This window comes from Dermacentor andersoni, chromosome 7 (assembly GCF_023375885.2).
Source record: "Dermacentor andersoni chromosome 7, qqDerAnde1_hic_scaffold, whole genome shotgun sequence".
NCBI lineage: Eukaryota > Metazoa > Arthropoda > Arachnida > Ixodida > Ixodidae > Dermacentor > Dermacentor andersoni.
The window spans coordinates 135,454,985-135,480,880 of record NC_092820.1 but is presented as its reverse complement, the minus strand read 5'-3'; the positions used below and the strand labels follow the sequence as shown (position 1 = coordinate 135,480,880).

The 25,896-nt window shown below is 45.6% G+C and overlaps 1 protein-coding gene across 2 annotated transcripts; it reads right to left on the bottom strand.

The window, feature by feature from the left end:
* Positions 1-406: 406 nt before the first annotated feature.
* LOC126534568 (sulfotransferase ssu-1-like) lies at positions 407-24,347 on the bottom strand. 2 transcript variants are annotated; one of them, XM_072289340.1, is made up of 7 exons: positions 23,841-23,851; positions 23,656-23,737; positions 22,844-22,918; positions 19,068-19,356; positions 12,178-12,442; positions 9,260-9,463; positions 407-693 (listed from the first exon to the last, which is right to left on the bottom strand). In XM_072289340.1, exons 3-7 carry the CDS (start codon positions 22,898-22,900, stop codon positions 480-482), a joined length of 1,029 nt encoding a protein of 342 aa, XP_072145441.1. In that variant the 5' UTR covers positions 22,901-22,918; positions 23,656-23,737; positions 23,841-23,851; the 3' UTR covers positions 407-479. The 2 variants fall into 2 exon arrangements, with proteins under 2 accessions (XP_072145441.1, XP_050037793.1); XM_050181836.3 differs by lacking the exons at positions 22,844-22,918; positions 23,656-23,737 and having other exon boundaries at positions 23,841-24,347.
* Positions 24,348-25,896: the final 1,549 nt, after the last annotated feature.

The following is a 25,896-nucleotide window of genomic DNA, read 5'->3' as shown; positions in this document are numbered from 1 at the left end:
TTTTGCATGTATAATAAATGTTCCTCTTCCACAGCTTACACGAGAATCTGTACATAGCATGCGTTGTTTTAAATATATCTACACGAACGACTTCACATTCTGCGAATGAAATGATTCAGCAAGTACGTGCACCGTAATAAGTCACACTGGTCGCAATAACGATTAGCACTATACATATTTATTTATATGTATATTAGTATGACATATCTTTAAGGACATTCGCAGTGTAGATAATGTCCGTACCGTTGAAACAATAGAACGCTGCTTCAGGAACGATGTGATGCTCGTTTGTTTCGTGAAACATAAACGTGCGACCGGGCTACCGTCGATCCAGAGAGCAACACGGAGCACAAAATCATATGCACCGATCTACAGTGAAAAACAGACAGACAGAGAGACCTTAACGTAAAATTTCTGCGAGTGGTCCTTTATGGGGCACACGTAGAAGCATTCATGCAGAAAGATTTTTCTCGCTTCTTTTAAAGTGCGAGGCAGTCTCCCCACAGGCTCAATAAGTTGATCTCGCCAGACTTCAGCGCCGCTTTGTCCTTCACCCTTTGCACCTGTTCGGCGTTGAAGTGGTTCTTCCAGTCTCCCACGATACCTTTCCTGACTACGCTTGTGCCTTCGGCATGCTTACTGGTTGCACGGTGGCCGGAGTGGTCCAGGTACAACTGTGCCCACCGGGGTAGCCTGTCGTAGGGGGAGGAAAGAGGACACGAAAAGCAGTCCCGCATGCGAAATGTTAACAGCTTGTTTGCTACAAAATAAATTGAGAGTAATAGTCGTGCTGGTTCTGACGGACTTTCGTTTATCGCAATGTCTAGGCGACAGCGATCGGCGTGTGTACAATTGCAGAGCCAGGTTTGCTGTTAAAATATGTTTAACATGATAATTTGATCCCCGCATATCAGTGAAGTGTTCGTGGAAATATTGCTTTGATCAATATAGCTTTTTTAGAATGGCCTACAATAAACAAATCACCGAATATCAACGTGGCTGTTGGCTTAAAATGTGAAAATGGGCCATATTAACAAGGCTACCGCTTAAGAGTGTGTTGCTTTCAACAGCGGTTCCTCTGACGACGAATGGATGGTATGACTGACCCGGCAGGCTTAAATTTTGTTGTCTAAAGCGACAGTTATTACGATTTTTGTTAGCAAGTAGCTGTTGTTCTGACGCAATTAACGGTGGATGTATGGTGTAGTTAGAGGAGTTCTGTAGTAGTAAGAGCAGGGAACTTCTACATATATAATCGCTGAACACTTTAATACTTAGCATTTAACGCCATACTTAGCAGAACGGTCACCCCTGACAATGAAGCTTAATTTAGTTCAGTATATTACCGCTGGCTTGAACATGCGCGCAGCAGGAACTTCACCAGTCACGTGGTTGAAGCGGCCTTGTGAAGCGGAAAGGGCCAGAGATAAAATTAAAGATGGTAGCGACGTTAACCAACTGATTATGTGGATACCACACGTGAAGTCGACATTGGGCGAAACATTAATGTCTGCACTGATACGGACGTTTCTAATCGCGTTTATTACATTGGCTTGTTCTTTGTTATTAAATGTCGGTTATGTTTTATGCGAGCTCTATTACTAATCTAGTCTGAAACGTTTCGACGGTGATTCATATAGAACTCGGCATGTTTATCACGTATGTACATACGTAGCAATCATTGGATGGTACTGCAGGAATACTATAATGCCCCCTTGTATCCACAAAGATCCACAAAGATCCATTATGTACTTTCCATGAGATTGTTTCCCATTATCGACAGGGCAGGAGGACATTTCCACCCCTTACCCTAAATTGAACAAACCTCAGGCTAGCACACTCAGACTTCTGCAAACCCGTTCGTATCCCTCTCCTCGGTCTCTTAACAGGATAGATCCTGCCCACTCGCAGTCGTGCCCCAAATGTGGTCATGACTCATGCTCTTTTGAACACATGCTCTGGCTGTGCCCAGCCCTTAACGCCTCTCCACCCATCACGAAAGAACAATGGCAGGAATCGCTCAAGAGCAGCAATCTCCACATGCAACTCCAGGCTGTCCAGAGGGCCCACGACATTGCGGCGGAACTTCATCTCCCGGTCCCATCGTGGGTGGCGCCACCGACTTGATCTTCGGGAGCCTTCGGTTTTAGCTCCCCAAGATCTCAGTCCCTCAGGACTCAAAGTTCTTGTCATGTCATGTCCCCCTTGTATGTTTCCAACGATATAATGATCTTGTGCTCTAGTTCAGCAACTGTAGCGTTTGTTGCGGCTAAATACATTGAGTTTGGACTTTTGACATCGACGACGGCCACCGAACTTGCAGCTCTGTGTGCAGCACTTCAATTCATTGATCAAGAAACACCTCCATGCTCAGAAAACTTGCCACATTGCCCTTGCGACCTTGTGTCGAACTTCACCGTAATGCACCAGCGTAACTCAGTGGGTTGAACTTTAGAAAATGGCTTTACAAAAGACCAACCAAACTTCAACAAATTTCTGTTAGTTACGTTTAGATGGTACGTCTTTCAAAACTTTGTGTATTTAGGGCACTGATTCGTAACTTTCCTGCTGTGTTATCATCATCATCATCATCAGCCTAGTTACGCCCACTGCAGGGCAAAGGCCTCTCCCATACTTCTCCAACTGCCCCGGTCATGTACTAATTGTGGCCATGTTGTCCCTGCAAACGTCTTAATGTCATCTGCCCACCTAACTTTCTGCCGCCCCCTGCTACGCTTCCCTTCTCTTGGAATCCAGTCCGTAGCTCTTAGTGACCATCGGTTATCTTCCCTCCTCATTACATGTCCGGCGCATGCCCATTTCTTTTTCTTGATTTCAACTAAGATGTCGTTTACCCGCGTTTGTTGCCTCACCCAATCTGCTCTTTTCTTATCCCTTAACGTTACACCCATCATTCTTCTTTCCATAGCTCGTTGCGTCGTTCTCAATTTCAGCAGAACCCTTTTCGTAAGCCTCCAGGTTTCTGCCCCATATGTGAGTACTGGTAACACACAGCTGTTGTACACTTTCCTTTTGAGGGATAGTGGCAACCTACTGTTCATGATTTGAGAATGCCTGCCAAACGCACCCCAACCCATTCTTATTCTTCTGGTTATTTCAGTCTCATGATCCGGATCCGTGGTCACTACCTGCCCTAAGTAGATGTATTCCCTTACCACTTCCAGTGTTTCGCTACCTATCGTAAACTGCTGTTCTCTTCCGAGACTGTTAAACAGTACTTTAGTTTTCTGCAGATTAATTTTCAGACCCACCCTTCTGCTTTGCCTCTCCAGGTCAGTGAGCATGCATTGCAATTGGTCTCCTGAGTTACTAAGCAAGGCAATATCATCAGCGAATCGCAAGTTGCTAAGGTATTCTCCATCAACTTTTATCCCCAATTCTTCCCACTCCAGGCCTCTGAATACCTCCTGTAAACATGCTGTGAATAGCATTGGAGATATCGTATCTCCCTGTCTGACGCCTTTCTTTATAGGGATTTTGTTGCTTTCTTTGTGGAGGACTACGGTGGCTGTGGAGCCGCTATAGATATCTTCCAGTATTTTTACATATGGCTCATCTACACCCTGATTCCGTAATGCCTCCATGACTGCTGAGGTTTCGACTGAATCAAACGCTTTCTCGTAATCAATGAAAGCTATATATAAGGGTTGGTTATATTCTGCACATTTCTCTATCACTTGATTGATAGTGTGAATATGGTCTATTGTTGAGTAGCCTTTACGGAATCCTGCCTGGTCCTTTGGTTGACAGAAGTCTAAGGTGTTCCTGATTCTATTTGCGATTACCTTAGTAAATACTTTGTAGGCAATGGACAGTAAGCTGATCGGTCTATAATTTTTCAAGTCTTTGGCGTCCCCTTTCTTATGGATTAGGATTATGTTAGCGTTCTTCCAAGATTCCGGTACGCTCGAGGTTATGAGGCATTGCGTATACAGGGTGGCCAGTTTCTCTAGAACAATCTGACCACCATCCTTCAACAAATCTGCTGTTACCTGATCCTCCCCAGCTGCCTTCCCCCTTTGCATAGCTCCTAAGGCTTTCTTTACTTCTTCTGGCGTTACCTGTGGGATTTCGAATTCCTCTAGGCTATTCTCTCTTCCACTATCGTCGTGGCTGCCACTGGTACTGTATAAATCTCTATAGAACTCCTCAGCCACTTGAACTATCTCGTCCATATTAGTAACGATATTGCCGGCTTTGTCTCTTAACGCACACATCTGATTCTTGCCTATTCCTAGTTTCTTCTTCACTGTTTTTAGGCTTCCTCCTTTCCTGAGAGCCTGTTCAATTCTATCCATATTATAGTTCCTGATGTCCGCTGTCTTACGCTTGTTGATTAACTTAGAAAGTTCTGCCAGTTCTATTCTAGCTGTAGGATTAGAGGCTTTCATACATTGGCGTTTCTTGATCAGATGTTTCGTCTCCTGCGATAGCTTACTGGTTTCCTGTCTAACGGCGTTACCACCGACTTCTATTGCGCACTCCTTGATGATGCCCATGAGATTGTCGTTCATTGCTTCAACACTAAGGTCCTCTTCCTGAGTTAAAGCCGAATACCTGTTCTGTAGTTTGATCCGGAATTCCTCTAGTTTCCCTCTTACCGCTAACTCATTGATTGGCTTCTTGTGTACCAGTTTCTTTCGTTCCCTCCTTAAGTCTAGGCTAATTCGAGTTCTTACCATCCTGTGGTCACTGCAGCGTACCTTGCCGAGTACGTCTACATCTTGAATGATGCCAGGGTTCGCGCAGAGTATGAAGTCGATTTCATTTCTAGTCTCACCATTCGGGCTCCTCCACGTCCACTTTCGGCTAACCCGCTTGCGGAAAAAGCTATTCATTATACGCATATTATTCTGTTCTGCAAACTCTACTAATAATTCTCCTCTGCTATTCCTAGAGCCTATGCCATATTCCCCCACTGACTTGTCTCCAGCCTGCTTCTTGCCTACCCTGGCATTGAAGTCGCCCATCAGTATAGTGTATTTTGTTTTGACTTTACCCATCGCCGATTCTACGTCTTCATAAAAGCTTTCGACTTCCTGGTCATCATGACTAGATGTAGGAGCGTAGACCTGTACAACCTTCATTTTGTACCTCTTATTAAGTTTCACAACAAGACATGCCACCCTCTCGTTAATGCTATAGAATTCCTGTATGTTACCAGCTATTTCCTTATTAATCAGGAATCCGACTCCTAGTTCTCGTCTCTCCGCTAAGCCCCGGTAACACAGTACATGCCCGCTTTTTAGCACTGTATATGCTTCTTTTGTCCTCCTAACCTCACTGAGCCCTATTATATCCCATTTACTACCCTCTAATTCCTCCAATAACACTGCTAGACTCGCCTCACTAGATAGCGTTCTAACGTTAAACGTTGCCAGGTTCAGATTCCAATGGCGGCCTGTCCGGAGCCAGGTATTCTTAGCACCCTCTGCAGCGTCACAGATCTGACCGCCGCCGTGGTCAGTTGCTTCGCGGCTGCTGGGGACTGAGGGCCGGGGTTCGATTGTTGTATTCATATAGGAGGTTGTGGCCAAGTACTGCACCAGGGTGGCCAATCCTGCTCTGGTGAGAGAGTGCGTTACCGGTTCTGGTCACCGGGATCAGGCCGCACTCCAGGCCTGTTTGTGCAATTTTCTCCACACACGGTTTTTTTTTTGTATTTTCCGGTGGAGAATAGCGCGGCACCGGGGTTTGAATCACGGTCCTCTTGCACTGGAGACGGATACTCTACCGTCCCCGTAGAAGTTAAATTAAAAATTAATTTATGGGGTTTTACGTGACAAAACCACTTTCTGATTATGCACGCCGTAGTGGAGGACTCCGAAAATTTCGACCACCTGGGGTTCTTTAACGTGCACTTAATTCTAAGTACACGGGTGTTTTCGCATTTCGCCCCCATCGAAATGCGGCCGTCCATGGTCGGGGTCCGATCCCGCGACCTCGTGCTCAGCAGTCTAACACCATAAGCAGCGTTTTAATCAGCCCTGGCCGAAATCCTCCTCTAGCACAGCAATGACGTTACGGCTAGGTGGATATGCACGTTAATAAAAGGACGTACCCTGTGCAGGTTGCTAACTGAAAGTTGCTGAAATTCGGGCTGCCTTCTGAAATATAATTTTTGCAAATGCTGCTCGTTGAGTTTGTTGGTGCACTGTGGTGAAGTCTGAAAAATAACCAAGGAGGCAACGTCCAAAAATCCTGGACGTCGAACGTGCTCATATTTTGCAATATTTTATACTGTGTGTTGTGTCCTACTGAAATATTATTTCGTCATTGTCGGCTGGGATAAATTGTGCCTGCGTGCGGCCCCTGTATAATAAATGCGTGTATTTGATTTCTGGATTCCAGATATCCTCGGGATCCATTTTTGTAGCTTTTCTGTCTGGGATTTGTTTTCTAACTCAATAGGACGAAAAGCACTGATTAATTTTTTTTAAATTTTAAGGCAGCCCACCTTCAGACCTTACTCCTTACATTACGCCATAGGTGCTACGGACAACTTGTCAAGAAGGTAAGAGAAATTTACCAACGTACAGTTGAGGCAGGACACGAGATCGTTTTTCAATGGCTTTCAAGTTATTGCAGTTTCAAAGGAAATGATCAAGCAGATGCATCGGCTCAATCTTCCCATGTCCGCGCAGAATGCGTTGCTATCTCTTTGTCAAAAACAGATGCAGTGGTAAAGCTCTTCGCGATTGCACGCGAGATAGCCCGTGTTCACAAAAAACGAAGATACCAGGCTGTCGCGATGTTGGACATATTTATCAACGAAGGGGACCGGCCAATGGCAAAGAACGCTTACCATTGAAAAGCTTTGTCAATTGGGACCCCCCTTTTCATTTTTTTTTTCTGCCCGAAAAAATTAACGTAACGAATGTTAGGTCAAGTGTCTACAATTGGCAGATTATGACTTCTTTTTATATGCTGCAAGCTTTACCAATATTGCTTCTGCGGACACTGTACAAGACAATTCCTCCTTGTCTATGCATTGTAGAGAGAAGCATCAGAGGTAAAGCTTCTGAAGAGCATTTGTTGTAAAGAAGCTTGTGAAGCTAGTCTACTCGTCTTTAGAACTTGCGCAGAGCCAGTGTCGACAGTGCGTGACGGCATTCCAGACACGCTTCAAGTAATTATGAAACTGCTTACAATACAAATGCCACTGGAGAACCTCGCTCTGATTGGTAAGTGTACCGCGTCTCACCTGTGGCAGGAATTCCACAATAAGGAGTCGGGTTTCCTGAGAATATGTGTGCTAATATCCAGTCAGTATAACAGTGATAAACCAGGAAAGACTAGAAAATACGCCTCGGGCTCTTAACTACGGTTTCAGAATAATTAACTATTTCTTCATTGCTCGTTACGTTACTTGATTACTTCACCTGGTCATCTAGACAAAAACGCACACACAAAAAAAGAGAAATGAGTAAAGGAAAGGAAAAATAAGCAACCCCTGAAACGCTGAAGTTTGCTTTGAATGCCCTGTTCCCGTGGAAGCAATTACACAACCGAACAAGATAATCCCGCACAATCTTCCAGCCCACTCACTGTAAGTGGCTCGAGTAAAACATGTAATGCCATTATGCGTCTGCCGGTTCGCAGTTTCCGTGTCAGAGCGCTTTCCTTCTCGCCTTGCCGGCATTCACGAAATGGTGAAACCAAACCCAGAGGCTTTCGCATCCGCCAGAGTAAACATGAAGAATGTAACTTTAAAAAACGAATTCAAATAGTCAGTTTAAGCAAGGCCCGAACTTCATCAGACTCCAGCTGTCGAGCTTCTTCGACACCAGGAGGTGTATTAGTAAATTACCCTAACACAATGCCACAAAGAAAACCACTCTTAACATCACAGGCCTACTTCAAAACCGAGAAAAGGCATGAACGATATGCCGGTGGCGATGCCACTTTGATGTCATCGATTTTCAGTTTTGAGTTTCAGCTCCAGTTTCCAGTTCATTTGCTTTCATAAGTAGAATACATGCTTACATGAGTATACAGAAGGAGGTCCCAGAGCATGTGGCTGAAAGGGGACCTCCTGTCAGAAAATATATATACATTTCGGCAAATATACAGCATAAAACAGCAATGTCGTAGTCACTAAGTGGTATATTGAGCAAAGTAAATGCAGTACAAACTGCAAATAATATGAAGTCGATAACAAGTGGTAGAAGTAAAACAGTAAAGGCATTCGCAACAGAACAAACCAAATATCTACAGATGAAAAAAACTAGAAAAAGAAGGAAAAACGAAAAAGAAATGAGCAGGAGTGAAGTTAATAGCTTAGATGCATGAATAATTTTTGTTATCTGGTAGGAAAGTGAACAATGTTTTCTTGAAGAGACCTAAAGAAGAAGAGCGCTAGACATCTAATAGGAGGCTGTTCCAGGCAGATAATACTGCGAAATATCCGGACTGTTTTCCACAATTAGCATGTATTAGTGGCAATAAAAAATTGTTGTTGGCTGCTAATATTGTGCGGTTGAAGAAGCCTCAGAAAATATATTTACCAGGGGAGGATTACGTGGTATGTTAAATAATATTAAGGTTAATTTATATAGAACATGAGTATTTACTGATAGTATTCTGTGGTTGTGAAGCATACCAGAAGCACTGCAGTAGATTGAGCTGAACGATATTATCCGGATGGCCTGATTCTGCAATTGCTGCACCGGTGCTATATGTGTTGGATATGTGTTACCCCACGCTGTAATACAATAATTGAGATGGCTGTGAATATTAGAGTAATTAATACAAGGCGTCTGCTCAAGCATACATAACATTTATTGTTAAAGATCGAAAGCGTTGTATTTCAAAAGAAAGAAAGATTGACTTAAGCAGGCTTTGACAACTTCACCAGCGTTGAGGTTCGGTTTTGTTGGTAAGACGTGCTTAGGATTGTTTAAGCGCTATGAGGGACAGCTACAAGCAAGTGTGCACGCACATGTGCTGATAAGTCGTCGGTCACTACGCTAAAGCATTCGTAAGTGTTGATAATGTTTACTGCGCCACAACAGCCCGAATACGAGAAAATATTTTCCAATCCATGACGTACGGTGCTAGAATTTCGACTCGGAATTAAAAAAAAGGAAGAAAGCCAGTGCAAAATTAACGCAAATAACTTTTTGAATATTACTCTCTCCCTCTGAACCAATTTAGTGTCCCTTTAAGTCTCTTCGGAGGTTCATGTGATCCATGCTAGCCAGTGTTCATAGATAGGCGTTCATATAGATAGCATCACCTGTGCCTGGGCGTGTAGGCCATGAACTCAGCCTGGTACTCTCGTTCGAGCCGCGCGAGCCGTCGGACTTCGTCCACGCTTGCGGCTTTCAGCACCTTGGCCAGGACGTCGGGGTCAGAGCGGAGCGCTTTTCCGTACTCGGCTCCGAGAAAGTCGGCCACCGCTAGAACCCAGGACTCAGTGTCCCGCTTCAAATCTTCGTACCTGCAGCAATAAGCAAAAGTGTCACGGGGCCCTAGCAAAGAAACTTGACATTTTATGTAAATCAATACAGAACTCCTTTCGCGTTTCCACGCAAACACACTTTGAGCTGCAGGATGGTCGTAGAAAGGTTACGACGTGGATGTTCCCGTGTAGTAGACCACGTACCAGTACTGTCTGCGCAGTAGCGCTACGCGAGAGACTTGAACGACAGCAGAAACAAAAGAAAGTTCGGGGCGTCATTCAGTGGGTTGGCATTTCATGGCAGCGGTACACGGAAACCGCGCTCATGCTTGGACTGGTTGCCACATCCCATCCAATAAAGAAAGATATGGTTCTGGATCTGGAACCATATCTAAGATATGGATCTGGAACCGGTAGAACACGAAAGTTAAACGTGTCTTCACAGAAGCTGTTGCATGTTTGATTCATGAACTCGTGGTCCGGTGCAGCGAAAGGCGCACGATTTGTGGGTCGGCGACCGTGTTGCCGACTCCCAAACTACTTTCGTGTTGACAGTTTTCCTTTCTATAAAGAAGGGGCCAGCGTGAGAAAGCACAAGTCCTCCCAGCAGGAAAATTTAGCGGGTGGATGTTTGGGCTAGTTGGGGATTCAGTGTCTTGAGGGCACCAGACGACGGTTAAGCGAGGACGTAGACAGGACAAGGACAAACGCTGAATTAGAACTAAGTTTCAAAGAGCCCGACTGTATCCAAAATATATCCAAAGCGCCGAACTTAAACAAAGTGCCACAATGTAACAGCTATCTGAAAAAAAAAAAAACGTTAGCTATTGATGACAGAATCCAAACTAAACAAGAACAAGTGAGCACTAGACGACAACAGCCAAAAATACAGGTGAACAAAACTGTATGAAACTGAGACAAATAAATGAAAAGTCGCCTCACAGGTCCGTGCGTGTAAAAAGTCTCTTACGGAGCACAGTTTCTTTTGCTCTTACCGCTTTGTTAACCTGAGGGCGAATTCCGAAAGCTTTTCGTTCATAAGTGCAATTGGACATTGGACGGCCGCCTTCGCTAGTGGTATGTCCTGTGCATGATTGGCTGGAATTTTCTCTTACGAATGAACAGTTTTACTGTAAGAGCTTTTCTTGCGAATTTTTGTTATTTGGTACTCACTTGTCTCTGTTAACCATCGATACCATCGACTGTGGTTTATATGTTTCAGATAAATGAATCACTACTTTGTATAAGTTCGGCGCATTGGCTAATAAGACCTCAGTGGAAAGTCAGCGCTTGTCCTTGTCATATCTAGGTCGTCGTTTAATCGTCGTGCTGTACCCTCACGGCAATCAGACAGCGCAAGTGAGATGGACAGATGTGTGCTTCTTATGACATGCAATCAAATAATATAAATTCAGTGCAACGCAGGGCGGCAGGAGCATCGCTGATACAAGTGTCTAGCACTTTGACAACTTCCTCATGAAAACTGAACCTGTCTGCCTTGACTAAAATTAGTTCGAAGTGACGCTCTTTTCTGTGCTGCGGTTTATTCACGTGATTTCGCCTCCTCTCACACCATACCAACACCGAATCATCTCCATGTGAACAATGCAATGTACGTTGTTCACCTTCACATTATGTTATTATTAAGACCTGTAGTGTTAATAACATAGCGTACTTAAACCAAATATATCATAATAAGATATTTTCAGGCAAGTGATGGAAGCACAGCATGCGGCAGATGGGAGTTGCGTTGAGCGTAAGTCGGCAAACTCAATTATGAGTCGACTCACTCAGACTCAGACCAACCCGTGAATCTGAGTGTGAGTGAGCCTACCTGATATAGTTTTGATGAGTTCGAGTCCGACTGAGTCCGGTTGAGTAGAACTGTGGGGAGTGCGAGTGCGAGTGGGGCTACAAACGCAAAGTGAAAATGGAATGGCAGAGAAAGCTGACGACAGCAAAGCTCTCAAACGAAAAACAAAGTGCTTTCGCTGCCATTCCATCTTCCCAGAGCGTGGGTTGTCATTTTTTCGTTCAGCATCGCGGGAACGTTCTTCGTCGGTGGTCGTTTCGCGCCTGCCCCGTTTACATTCTCGTTGCCGTTCGTTCCGGCGCTTATCGTATACGCATGTTGTTCTTCGTGTTTACAAACTATACGTGTCCACCCCATGGATAACGCAACTGTTCTTAGCGCCAATACCTTTCCTGCTTATATACTGCGATAACCTGGACGTACCGCTATTGTTCACGGCGAGCGTTCTGATCTGTTCCACATTCTTACATCTGTGCCGCCGAACTGTACCCGTATAGGTTTGTTAGAAATCGCTAAATCCGTTTCTGTTATCGGACGCTGAAAAAAATATGGAAGGCTAGTCATATACAGCTTTCGCAGTAAAAATATGTTTTGTCACTGAGTCTGACTGAGTTGCGCTTATTTTGATAAACGTATGGGTCTTCACATTATGTTCCAAAAATTTTGGTGCCTACATAGATACTGCCGGGATAGCTTTTGGCAGTAGAAAATGTGATCCATAAAGGAACACTGGATCTCATAGTCTCTATAACCTCATTAGCCACTACAATATTCGATTTTTTTTGTTTCCTTAAATGCTGCCATTCAGAAGTAACACTAAAACGTCCTGTTTATCCTAAAGTAGACCTCATGGCATACATCTGCAATCTTATGATCTCTGTTAAGAGCACAGCAGAGCTATGTTAACGCTGTCGTAATCGTGAACATATTATCCGAGTACCTGACGAAAAGGACGTTGGGGTCATTTCGGTGCGGGTACCAGGACAACAGGTGGTCGAAATAGTCTCCACCGTCCACGTCACCGGAGAGGAAGAGCTCGAAGAATTCGTCGAAGGTGCCTCTTTCAAACTGGTAGATGGGATAGAGCTTGTAGTGGTGGTAGAAGGAGACGCAGCAGTCGAAAGGGTTTCGCACCACGTAGATGTACTTGGCTTCGGGGCAGATGCGATCTTCGTCGTACACCATATGCGTCTTGATTGCACTGCCTGCAGTAACGGACATGAAGAAAGCATTGTTGTTTAATAGCAGCCATGGGTAGATCATTGCACAAAAGGCACAGAAAACAAGAGTATGCATTTTTATCTATCTATCTATCTATCTATCTATCTATCTATCTATCTATCTATCTATCTATCTATCTATCTATCTATCTATCTATCTATCTATCTATCTATCTATCTATCTATCTATCTATCTATCTATCTATCTATCTATCTATCTATCTATCTATCTATCTATCTATCTATCTATCTATCTATCTATCTATCTGTCTGTCTGTCTGTCTGTCTGTCTGTCTGTCTGTCTGTCTGTCTGTCTGTCTGTCTGTCTGTCTGTCTGTCTGTCTGTCTGTCTGTCTGTCTGTCTGTCTGTCTGTCTGTCTGTCTGTCTGTCTGTCTGTCTGTCTGTCTGTCTGTCTGTCTGTCTGTCTGTCTGTCTGTCTATCTATCTATCTATCTATCTATCTATCTATCTATCTATCTATCTATCTATCTATCTATCTATCTATCTATCTATCTATCTATCTATCTATCTATCTATCTATCTATCTATCTATCTATCTATTGAGAGGTTGTTAATTGCGTGCGTACACAAATGAAATGTATCAATTACGAACATTATGGCTTCCATATTATGCACACCGGACAGGCCGCCATTGGAATATGAACCTGGCAACGTTTAACGCTGGAACGTTATCTAGTGAGGCGAGTCTAGCAGTGCTATTGGAGGAATTAGAGGGCAGTAAATGGGATATAATAGGGCTCAGTGAAGTTAGGAGGCCAAAAGAAGCATATACAGTGCCAAAAAGCGGGCACGTCCTGTGCTACCGGGGCTTAGCAGAGAGACGAGAACTAGGAGTCGGATTCCTGATTAATAAGAACATAGCTGGTAACATACAGGAATTCTGTAGCATTAACGAGAGGGTGGCATGTCTTGTTGTGAAACTTAATAAGAGGTACAAAATGAAGGTTGTACAGGTCTACGCCCCTACATCTAGTCATGATGACCAGGAAGTCGAAAGCTTCTATGAAGACGTGGAATCAGCGATGGGTAAAGTCAAAACAAAATACACTATACTGATGGGCGATTTCAATGCCAGGGTAGGCAAGAAGCAGGTCGGAGACAAGCCAGTGGGGGAATATGGCATAGGCTCTAGGAATAGCAGAGGAGAGTTATTGGTAGAGTTTGCAGAACAGAATAATATGCGGATAATGAATACCTTTTTCCGCAAGCGGGTTAGCCGAAAGTGGACGTGGAGGAGCCCGAATGGAGAGACTAGAAATGAAATCGACTTTATACTCTGCGCGAACCCTGGCATCATACAAGATGTAGACGGGCTCGGCAAGGTGCACTGCAGTGACCATAGGATGGTAAGAACTCGAATTAGCCTTGACTTGAGGAGGGAACGGAAGAAACTGGTACATAAGAAACCAATCAATGAGTTAGCGGTAAGAGGGAAACTAGAGGAATTCCGGATCAAGCTACAGAACAGGTATTCGGCTTTAACCCAGGAAGATGACCTTAGTGTTGAAGCAATGAACGACAATCTTGTGGGCATCATTAAGGAGTGCGCAATAGAAGTCGGTGGTAACGCCGTTAAACAGGAAACCAGTAAGCTATCGCAGGAGACGAAAGATCTGATCAAGAAACGCCAATGTATGAAAGCCTCTAACCCTACAGCTAGAATAGAACTGGCAGAACTTTCGAAGTTAATCAACAAGCGTAAGACAGCGGACATAAGGAACTATAATATGGATAGAATTGAACAGGCTCTCAGGAACGGAGGAAGCCTAAAAGCAGTAAAGAAGAAACTAGGAATAGGCAAGAATCAGATGTGTGCGTTAGGAGACAAAGCAGGCAATATCGTTACTAATATGGATGAGATAGTTCAAGTGGCTGAAGAGTTTTATAGAGATTTATACAGCACCAGTAACACCCACGACGATAAGGTGAGAGAGAATAGTCTAGAGGAACTTGAAATCCCACAAGTAACACCGGAAGAGGTAAAGAACGCCTTGGGAGCTATGCAAAGGGGGAAGGCAGCTGGGGAGGATCAGGTAACAGCAGATTTGTTGAAGGATGGTGGGAACACTGTCCTAGAAAGGTTGGCCGCCCTATATACACAAGGCCTCATGACCTCGAACGTACCGGAATCTTGGAAGAACGCTAACATAATCCTAATCCATAAGAAAGGGGACGCCAAAGCTTACTGTCCGTTGCCTACAAAGTATTTACTAAGGTAATCGCAAATAGAATCAGGAATACCTTAGACTTCTGTCAACCAAAGGACCAGGCAGGATTCCGTAACGGCAACTCAACAATAGACCATATTCACACTATCAATCAGGTGATAGAGAAATGTGCGGAATATAACCAACCCTTATATATAGCCTTCATTGATTACGAAAAAGCATTTGATTCAGTCGAAACCTCAGCAGTCATGGAGGCACTACGGAATCAGGGTGTAGATGAGCCATATGTAAAGATACTGGAAGCTATCTATAGCGGTTCCACAGCCACCGTAATCCTCCACAAAGAAAGCAGCAAAATCCCAATAAAGAAAGGCGTCAGACAGGGAGATACGATATCTCCAATGCTATTCACAGCATGTTTACAGGAGGTATTCAGAGACCTGGAGTGGGAAGAATTGGGGATAAAAGTTGCTGGAGAATACCTTAGCAACTTGCGATTCGCTGATGATATTGCCTTGCTTAGTAACTCAGGAGACCAATTGCAATGCATGCTCACTGACCTGGAGAGGCAAAGCAGAAGGGTGGGTCTGAAAATTAATCTACAGAAAACTAAAGTAATGTTTAACAGTCTCGGAAGAGAACAGTAGTTTACGATAGGTAGCGAGGCACTGGAAGTGGTAAGGGAATACATCTACTTAGGGCAGGTAGTGATCACGGATCCGGATCATGAGGCTGAAATAACCAGAAGAATAAGAATGGGCTGGGGTGCGTTTGGCAGGCATTCTCAAATCATGAACAGCAGGTTGCCACTATCCCTCAAGAGGAAAGTGTATAACAGCTGTGTCTTACCAGTACTCACCTACGGGGCAGAAACCTGGAGGCTTACGAAAAGGGTTCTGCTGAAATTGAGGACGACGCAACGAGCCATGGAAAGAAGAATGTTATGATGATGATGTGTTGTGTTTAGTGGCGCAAGGGCCAGGTTTGGCCAAAGAGCGCCATGAGAAGAATGTTAGGTGTAACGTTAAGGGATAAGAAAAGAGCAGATTGGGTGAGGGAACAAACGCGGGTAAATGACATCTTAGTTGAAATCAAGAAAAAGAAATGGGCATGGGCCGGACATGTAATGAGGAGGGAAGATAACCGATGGTCATTAAGGGTTACAGACTGGATTCCAAGGGAAGGGAAGCGTAGTAGGGGGCGGCAGAAAGTTAGGTGGGCGGATGACATTAAGACGTTTGCAGGGACAACATGGCCACAATTAGTACATGACCGGGGTAGTTGGAGAAGTATGGGAGAGGCCTTTGCCCTGCAGTGGGCGTAACTAGGCTGATGATGATGATGATGATGATTATGCAAGCTGCGGCGGCAAGTGCACTGACACAACTTGTGCACTGTGTTCTGCATCTGAACGGCGACGGGAGGCTTTTTCACCGCAGCAGTGCACAAATTAGCGCGCGCGGAATGTTAAATGAATGGCGTTCTGAGTAATGTGTTTGCGTTAACACATTAGAGAAAATGTTTTTTGCTTGTCTCACTGTCACCTCACTGTAACAGTTTTCTTTGTCCCACAATGACAAATGTTCATCGATCCAGCACGTACTTCCTTTCTTTAACACTGCGCGCCGAGTATCTTTAAAGAACGGAATGCGCGTTTCACCGTTCCACAGCGCTGCAGAGTTAGAAAACAGCGCTTTCAGAATGATAAATAAGATGTGTGCAAGAATAACGACAGTATTGACAATTATTGCATAAGAAAAAACATGGGTCCCGAATGGTGCAGAATGTTTTAGAGTTGTAGGAAGGAACAAACTACTATAAACGTGAATTTTCAGAACTTGGAGAAGTACAGGACACAAATTGCGCCACAGAAGGTTTGTTGGGATAATTCCGAAGGTGGTTAGTACATGTCGAAAAACGTACAAAACGGGTGTTTAGAGTTGGGCAAACACAACTGATTTCTCAACGATAGAATAAGGCCAATGATAAAAGCTAAAAGCATGAAAGTGCATGATTGTTTTCCTGTCCCTCTAGAGGCTCAGGGTTATCTAAAATGTCGTAACGAATATTATAAAAGTTTGCCGCGCCTTAAGTCAACACTGGAGCTTCTAGGAGACTGGTCAAACGGACCAAATAACACTAATTCGCTCGGGGGCGCATCGGCAGTGGCGGGGACAGAGGAGTTAACAGGGTGTGACGCATAACCTCATGTGCGCGAAAAAACAGAGCTCATGCATCGCTTAACCTCTTTCTTACGATGGCATCGAAGAAGAAAGTCACGCCAGTTGTCTGTATAGTCAAGAAAACAGCCGCTGAGCTAGCTTGACGAATCACTCCTACGCTTGAGGTACGCCGGGGACTAGAAGTCATGCGATTGAAACGACCATCGAGTACGGCCATGGAAGGAGATGCGCAGGCAGCAAGGAGAGGCAAGACGCTTGAAACCGTCCCCTCAGAATATCAGGGTGGAAATAACCTCCAATGCGTGCTTTAAGTATGTGCTCACTTATGGTCGCATAAATCTGTTATGCTGTTTTGTTTCCTTGACTATGGACATGACGCAGCAACATCTGTAATCCATGCTCGAATGGAGCATTCAGATTTGGTTTATCTTGTGATAGTGTTGCGATACGACAGACGCTTAAGAAACATGGCGCAGAGAAAGACTAAGACGGGCACTTGGGCTTGGCACGATATGGTTTCAATATTTGTCGCTGGCTGCTTTGCTCTTGTAACTGCATTTTAATTAGTTTGCTTGTGTCTCTCAGCACTTAACATTTGGGTGGAGGTTTGCCATCCCAGTACTCGCCACGGAGCTCCGCAGCGGTCCCTGCATCGAGCTCGCTACCATGTCTCCCGGAGATGAGATCCCATCATCGTCGGCCACGGCTTGTCAGACTGCTCCAGTCGTGACGCTTTCCCAGGCTCGCGACCCTGATGTGTTTCGCGGCTTGGACGGTACTGGTGTCGAAGAGTGGAATAACGTTTACGAACGCGTCAGCACTAATATAACGGGTGGGACGCAGCGATCATGTTCTCTAAAGTCGTATTTTACCTGAGCAGTACCACAGGCGTGGGGTATCGAACCCACGAAGACTAATTAACAAGCTGCTACATTTTCAAAGGAAAACTTCGCGAACTGTTCGGTGACCTCTTTGGGCGCACGGTCACAGCCAAAAAAGGCCCTTGCGACCGGTGCTCATGAGTCCCACAGGGCCCCCCTACGTGTCATACATACAAGACCGCCTGGCTCTTTGCCGCAAAGCTGACGACAAGATGTCTGAAACAGACGAAGTGGCGCACATATCGAAGGGTATCGCAGACGACGCCTTCAACTTGCTCGTTTTCGGCAACGTTTCTATTATTGATGCCATCATCGAAGAATGCTGCGGCTTCGAACAAGCTAAGAGCCGACGTCTTCCCATTCAATGCCCAGCCATGTGCCTGCAATTGTGACAGAAATATTGCGCACAAAATAACAAGGTATCATCATTTTCAGTGGCAATGGCACACTACCAGTAATGATGTAATTGCAACCTACATTAGCACTATATATAATGGCACCAATTGCAATAGCACAAGCCTGCTTCTTTTTGCATATGGAATGAGGATATCGCATAACGAATTCCTAAAAAATTATGGGGTTTTACGTGCCAAAACCGCGAGCTGAATACGAGGCACACCGCAGTGTCGTAAATCTAAATCTAAGTACCACTGGTGTTCTTGCATTTCGCCCCCATCGAAATGCGGCCGTCGTGGCCGGGATTCAATCCCGCGACCTCGTGCTCAGCAGCCCAACACCAAAGCCACTGAGCAGCCACGGCGGGTTCATCAGTATCCTTCGCCCCAGCCTTTTCGCTTCTCGTCACCGTCGATTCCCGCCCACACTCAGCCGTGAAACTTGGAACAGTAGCTTCTGAAGTTGAAGCTGCGACGTCGACCTCGTCCTCGAATTCTCTACTCACTTTGCTCACGAACGAGAATGTTTTTGGAGTTGACGTTGGAGCCACTGCTGTCCCTGCTTTGGTCGACACAAGCGCCGGCCTCTCCATTATGAGCGCTGCGTTCCGACGATGAATGAAAAGCTTCTCACTCCTGCGCCAACGCGCGTTCAATTGAAAATGTCGGCAACCTTGTTCGTGCACTTCCTTTACAGCATATGACTTTTCTAATGAATATACAGAAATGATATGAAGAAATGAGCAAAAAATAATTACGCATGTACACGCAATGACGAGCAGTTACTGTGGGCACGCTTGAATCGGCGAGCAATACAACAGGCGTGAGAGGAAAATTCGGTACGGTGTGCACGCAAGTGCTCAGGCAAAGAACGCGCCGTGATAAAACACCGGCGCGGTTATATTGCAGGCTTAAACTGTCAGTGGTAATCTTATCTAATTTCTCAAAGACGTGAACGCACCGGGAAAAGAGAGTCCAGAGACGGCCTCCACGCCGTGCCTCTCAAGAAAAGGCATGCTGCGGAAGAAATGCTCGGCCGTGGGTGGCGGCTCGCCAAGGGTGTACACGTGGTAGAGAATGTGCTGCATCCAGGTGGTGCCACACTTCGGGTACGTCACCACGTAAACCTCACCGGGCCGGTGGCGGTAAGCGAGTGCTGCTCGGAGGATCTCGGCGGGAAAGTGCTCGCAGAAGACGTACGAACCAACCCGGCGGCTTCGTACCACACCTTCCGGGCATTGCGTGTCCCGCTGCACCGCGATCGAATGAATTAAATTTGATTCAACTCAGTTTATTCAGCCTCATTACATGATGATGTCGGGAGCACAGACCCGAAAACGATAGTGATTAATGCCTCGAACAAGTTAGTCTGTCAGGTATTGTTCAAATACCTGACAGAAATTGGTCAAATAGGAAAGCTTTAAAAATTGCATCCTTCCTATACAAAAGCCTAAATTTACCCGCCATGTCACCTGTAAATATTAGTATCATGTCCACTCGGACATTTCATATTTACTTTTATCCTTTTTTTCTCCCACTCTTTTCTGGAATCTTTTCATCCCATTCCCCATCCCTATACAGAGTAGCATGCCAGCGGTTATATACGCGCCGGCAAAATTCTCTGTTTTTCTAATAAAGAGCCCTCTCTCTCTCTCTCTCTCTCTAGGCCCCCGGTAGAATAGAGCAGGGTGCAACACTGACGCGCATAGAAACTTACAATGAAAGGCACGACCTCTGCAAAGCTCTAAATCAGTTAGATACAAAACCGCTCCCCTTGAACAAGATCTTGGGACCATGGCCTCGCAAATCGCAGCTACAAAAGGCCACAAAAGTGCTGCTGCGATATTTGAAAGCTACGGGATTGAGTCACCGTCTGTGATCCGAACTGAGTGACTGAACGATATCCCCAGTGGACTTTCTCTTCTTCTTTTGATCTTTACTTCCCCTTTTCCCTTTCCTAAGTGTAGGGTAGTCAGCTAGACTCAGTCCTGGTTAACCTTCCTGTCTTTCATTTATCATTTGCTCTCTGTCTCACACACAACGGTATGCAAACTGCCAATGTAAGCAGAAGGGCAGCGGATTGGGCGAGTTGGTGTTTCATGGTAACAATAAAATTCAAACAGCGCTAGACGACAGGACCTATAAGTCTAACCTCTATAAGTCTATAACTCTATAAGTCGGTGGCTGTTTTGGTTTCTTAGAAGCAAGTATATGAGAGATATAAGATAGCTTCAGCTCGGCGGACTGCGGCTGCATCGGAAATGGAAGCCAAAATGCAGAAAGCGAAATCATCAATGAAGCTATCAAGCAAAAGAGTTACTTGGATCTACGCTAACCCCGATTCTGAGCCGTCACCCGAAAATATAAAAGCCACCAAGGAAAAAAAAAAGTTACAGTGCTATCCTACCAAAATAAAATGCAGTTGATCCAACGAGTTTGAATAAATACACAGCGAAGCTGGGTGTGAGTGCTTAAAAAGTCGAAACATGCACACAAACACAGACACACAAGTGCGGGCGTATACAAGCTATACCCCGGCATTTTGTTAAGTGGAGTTGCTGACTACTAGCGAGTACTACGGATGCCTTGAACGCATCATGGTTTTAGAGGGAGCATGCCTATGCGTACGTAGCGCAATTCGATTCGTCATTACCGCGCAGCCACGGATGCGCGTAGGCGAGCGCCATCTGCTAGTGCCGCAAGGAACACAGCGGCACGCACGCAGTGTTCTGATTGGTTGGTCTGTTCAGCAATGAAAGGGCCAAACAGCAGCTCCCGCGGCCACGAAACCAGGCCAGGTTCGCAAGAAAAGCTTCGCTTTTAAAAGAAAGCCCCAACTTTTTGAAGTCAGAGACGATATTTATTTCGAACACGCGCCACAAGCGGCGAATCTGTTACAGCTTGCTTTATGCAACCAATCAACTCAGCATGGTCATCAACGTGGAGATCACTGGATTCCTTGTCGCTCCCCTCCTCCGACAATGGGTTGTCTTTTGTACCATCCAGCACTTTGAAAATGCAACACTTTCCGCCTGCCACCTGCTCCATCTTTGGATTATGTGCAGCGTCCAAAAAAGTTGTTAAGGTCACAGTGGTAAGGTGTCTGCTGCTGTGTAGAGCCAGTTATAATCGCATTAAGCAAGTCTTCCTCTTTCACGTAGTTTCTTCAGTGGTAAACATTGCCACCTGCCCCAGCGACGCGCGCTCGATGTCACGTCGCAGCCATACGGGCCGTATCCTCGAACCCGGCTTTGTTATTGTGATCGCAATTGTATAGACGACCCACCATGCTTGCTCAGTGGCTATGGTGTTGGGCTGCTGAGCACGAGGCCGCGGGATCGAGTCCCGGCCACGGCGGCCGCATTTCGATGGGGGTGAAATGCGAAAGCACCCGTGTACTTGGATTTAGGTGCATGTTAAAGAACCCCAGGTGGTCAAAATTTCCGGAGTCGCCCACTACGGTGTGCCTCATAATCAGAAAGTGGCTGTGGCACGTAAAACTCCATAATTCAATTTAATTGTAATCGTATGTACACTTCAGGCGCATTTCTGTCATCGGCGTCGTCCTGATGTTCCGTACAAAGTCCGAAGGCGGTAACATTGTCCCCGCGCGCCGTATGTTGTATGTGGAGTGAAAGCGGGCGAGAGTGAGCCGATGATCGCGGTTCAATCTCGCACGCAAGACAACGGGGGTAGGGGAGATAGGGGTGCATGTCCTACTACGGCTGTTGCTGCGAATGACACGGCGGTGCGGGCCCTATCTTGAAAGCGATCGGTAATTGAGATATAGTTCAAGCTTCTAGGGGCACCGACGGCCGATAGCTTCGTTCGTGTGCGCTGTGTTTTTGGCGCTTAGTTCGCGTTGAAGCAAGAGGCCGCACGAAGGTTAATTCGCTCGCTCCTGCGACCACGCTTCCTCCCACCAACGTTTTCAGGGTGAGTTCCCGAGGTCATCGAGTGAGATGTGTCAACGTTTGCTTGTGTGCACGTGACACCATGCTTGTTGATTTAGCTAGTAAGCGAATGCTTACAAACGTATACGACCGATAAAACTACTATTCTTACTTCGTATACCTGCCTATATTCATTTGTTATCGCAATCGATGCTGCGCTTTTCGGGCGAAGCTGCGACTTTCTTTTTGGAAAAAGTACCAGATTAGAACCGAATAAATACGGCAGTCTATACTTTGCGACTGAAAGGTCCTGTCGTGTACAAGGGTGACAGACCATCCAATATTTTAAAGCCGCGATTGGGCCTCACCTGGTGGTAGGGCCACCCTTCATGTGTGGTTAAGGCGTAAACACATGCATGCAGTACATCTTCAAAAAAGAAACGACGACGACATGCGAGTTAGTGGCCGCCGAAGTGGGGGTCGACTAGATGGGAGTCTTATTTTTTGCAAACGTATACGTACAGTTTTTATATTGTGTCCAGTAGCACGGAGAATAAAGTTAAACGATTTACGTTCATATTGGACGAACAACGCAAAATACTCTTAAGACTGGACTAAGAAAAAAAAAACCAGACATAATCGGTGACTTATGTTGACTTGTCATTTGTGTTGTCAAACGTGTGTTGCCGAAAACAACACAATTGAACGAACACATTGAGAGGGAGGTACAAGAAGGAAAAATACACACTCGCAGAAGCCGCAATTTTTTACTACCGAGTGTAACTGACGGCTTGCGCATGCAACTGTCTCCTTTCCTATAAATACATAAAGCTCTCGCTTTTACCTTTTGATTCGTTTTGTGAGCGTTAAGGTGAATCAAAATTGTAGTTTTCTCAGTCATTGGGTCGATCCGCACCTCCTGCAGTGATATAAAGGGAAATTTATTGTGTGCCAGTTAAAAAAAAAAAAAAGTCGCAGTTTCGCCCGAACAGCAGACAAATATACGAAGTGCGGATAGTAGTTTTATCGGCCACATTAGCTTGTAAACATTCGCTCACTAACTAAATTAACTAGCATGGTGTCTTGTGCGCACAAGCAGACATGAGGACATCTCATTTGATAATCGCTGGAATTCGCTTTCAAAACGCAGGCATGAGGAAGCACGGCAGCAGCAGCGAGCGAAGTAGCCTTCGTGCTGTCTATTGCTTCAACGCAAACTGAGTGGCGAGAACACAGCACGCCCAAAGCTGCGATCCGTCGGCCCGGTTCCTTGCGTGCGACGGAAGACGGCACACTTCCTCCTTGTCTTCCTCCCTTGCGCACGCAAGATTGAGCCGCAATCGTTGGCTCACCCTCGCAAGTTTTCACTCGCACATAGCGCATACGACGCACGGAGACGGTGCTATCGCCTCTGGATTTTACACGGAACATCACTTCGGCGTCGACGGAGACGACGACGGCAAAAATGCGCCTGAAGCGTCCAGATAATTGCTTTCGCAATAAAAAAACAAAACAAAAACAAGGGCAGACTTATGGTTGACTATTGCTTTCGCGAAAAAGAAGAACGAACATAGTGGTTAAGGTGAAGTAAGTGAAATTAAAATAAGATTCACTTCATAAACCTCCAAGGTAGCGGTTTTATAATGCTGCACTTACCTTCTCCTCTAGCCTCGCCTCTCGAACAGACCGTACGAAGTGAGCTTGTCGAATTGGTGTGCGCTCCAACCTGTTTCTATCACTGAAGATACGCAAGTACTTTGTCCAGCAGGAGTTGCGTGTATCAAATCTGGTGTTGTCGCGGGTCAATAGCACAAAGAAAAAAGAAAGAAAAACAGACTTACCTGTTCCTCAGGCATGCTGGTCTCTCAGGTGCCGCTGCAACGGCGCGAGTAACTTGCTAGAAATAAGTTCAGATTGCTAGTAAACTATCTGCCGTGTGTCACCGGTGTCACAGATCTGGGGGTGTACACGGGAGGCTCCATCAAGAGGGACGCGCTCGAAGGAAAAATGAAAGTTGTTCCGGTAAACAAGACTGTACGCGTTAGAGTTCGAATACCTGCCAGAGAGGATTACGTCACTCCATATAGGCGTCACGGACAGTGCATCCAAGAAACTTACACGTCAATAAAATGAGTAGCGTTAGTCACAATTACAACTCCGTCCGAAGGTCATACAGATATGGCGTCGTTTGCACAACGTAGATGCAAATATGCAACCGTAAGGAAATGTTGAGGTTTCCAGAAGTAAGGACTATGTTTCAAATTGCTCCGTACCATCTACACAGCACACAGGTCTCGTCTCATTCTACGGAGCGAAGAAAGAGGTATGCGAAGTTGTGCTGATCTTCGTTTTTTTATACTAGAGCGCATCACGTGATGTGCAGAGACCACGCGGCTCACTTTGGGGTCTCGCGTACTTGGTTCGCTTCCAAAACCTCGCGGCTTTGGTGTTGCAACAATTATCTCGCACTTAATCGCTTGCCACAGATAAGAGTACCTGTTGACACGACGCATGGCACGTGCTTGTTGCCCAAGAGCAGGTGAAGGGTTTCTCTTTTGTGTCGTTACGGCTTGATAATTGCATCGCACTTGCAAGTGCGAAAGAGATTCCGTAAAGAAGAGTTTTCGTAAAGAAGAACGTTTTCGTGCAGAGTTGACAGAGAGAGCGATAAAAACGTTTATTGAAAAAAAAAAAAAAAGGGACAGCGAACTTCAGTGATTCTTTCAGCCCTGAACTTGTTTTTACTGCGTTACAGCATTCTCCCAGAGTGAAGATCGGCCTCGTGTTATTTTCGCTTGCCTGCTTTTTTTGTCGAGCAATTGGGCTCACTGAGTTCCGGGGAACTATGTACAAGAACCCAGCGGCTATAGGAGCTTTTTACGGAAGGGGGGTGGGGGGGAAGGTGCGGTCGTGTAAAAAAAATGCATTAGTTTAAAAGAAAATTTCACTTCAACACTAATTTGCCAACATTTTCTCCGCATACCACGTAAATTCTATTTGGTGGTGTTTTTAGTTATGTCAGGAGCAGCGGGATAAATCTTGGACCACTCGTAATACACACTCGTAACTTTCCGAAGCACCTGCACACGTAATTTATGGCACAGGCTACACTTACCTCCCAGATTTGCCACTTTCTCCCTTTCTCACCTTCCATAGGCGAAGTAACTTATACACGCGAAAGCGTGAAGGGCCGTGTGTCACAGAAAATCCGGTGTCGGCGTCGGCGGCGTCTTCCGTGAGAGAAAAATCATCCATAATCAGGCATGCCGAACCACGCAGGCCCCCCGCGCGGCGCATAGGTGTTACTGAACTAATCGAATATCTGAAGGTAAAATGCGTCAGATGATCCTAAAGTACGGCTTACACACAACCTACAGCGCCTTCGGGGCCCCCCTTCTTCGTCCCTGTCTTCAGGAGAGCGTCAAGTGGTAAAGAGGCTTCGCGGCAAATGTAAGGTCGTGATGCTTCCAGCGGACCAGGGGAACGCGACTGTTAAGTTGGACAAAGCCGACTACTCCCAGAACGTGTTGGCGCTGTTAGAAAACACGAACACGTACGTTAAGCTTGACCGGAATCCAGCACCCAAGCTGCAAAGAGTCTATCAGAAGATTTTGGCCGGTGTCTTCAGCGAGATCCCCCCTTGAACGCAAGTCACTGCATTTCGCATCATTTCGTCATAATGGTTCACCTCTTTATGGCCTCCCCAAGGTTCACAATTCACAAGCCAGGCGTCCCCATGCATCCAATTGTAGATATTACGCGCTCCCCCCTCCACAAGCTATCAGAATTTTTACATCGTGTCACTTCGCCCCTTGTCGGACAACGTGCCACTCACATCCGCAACTCCTATGACTTGATGGACTAAAGTCCATGACGCCGTACTGGATAAATGCCACA

Coding starts and splice junctions, on each gene's coding strand:
- LOC126534568 (XM_072289340.1), bottom strand. CDS start 22,900: ATGACTGAGAAAACTACAATTTTGATTCACCTTAACGCTCACAAAACG. Junction 19,357..22,843: donor CTCACAAAACGAATCAAAAG/GTAAAAGCGAGA, acceptor ATCGCGGTGCAG/CGGGACACGCAATGCCCGGA. Junction 12,443..19,067: donor CTCTGGACTCTCTTTTCCCG/GTGCGTTCACGT, acceptor CCGTTACTGCAG/GCAGTGCAATCAAGACGCAT.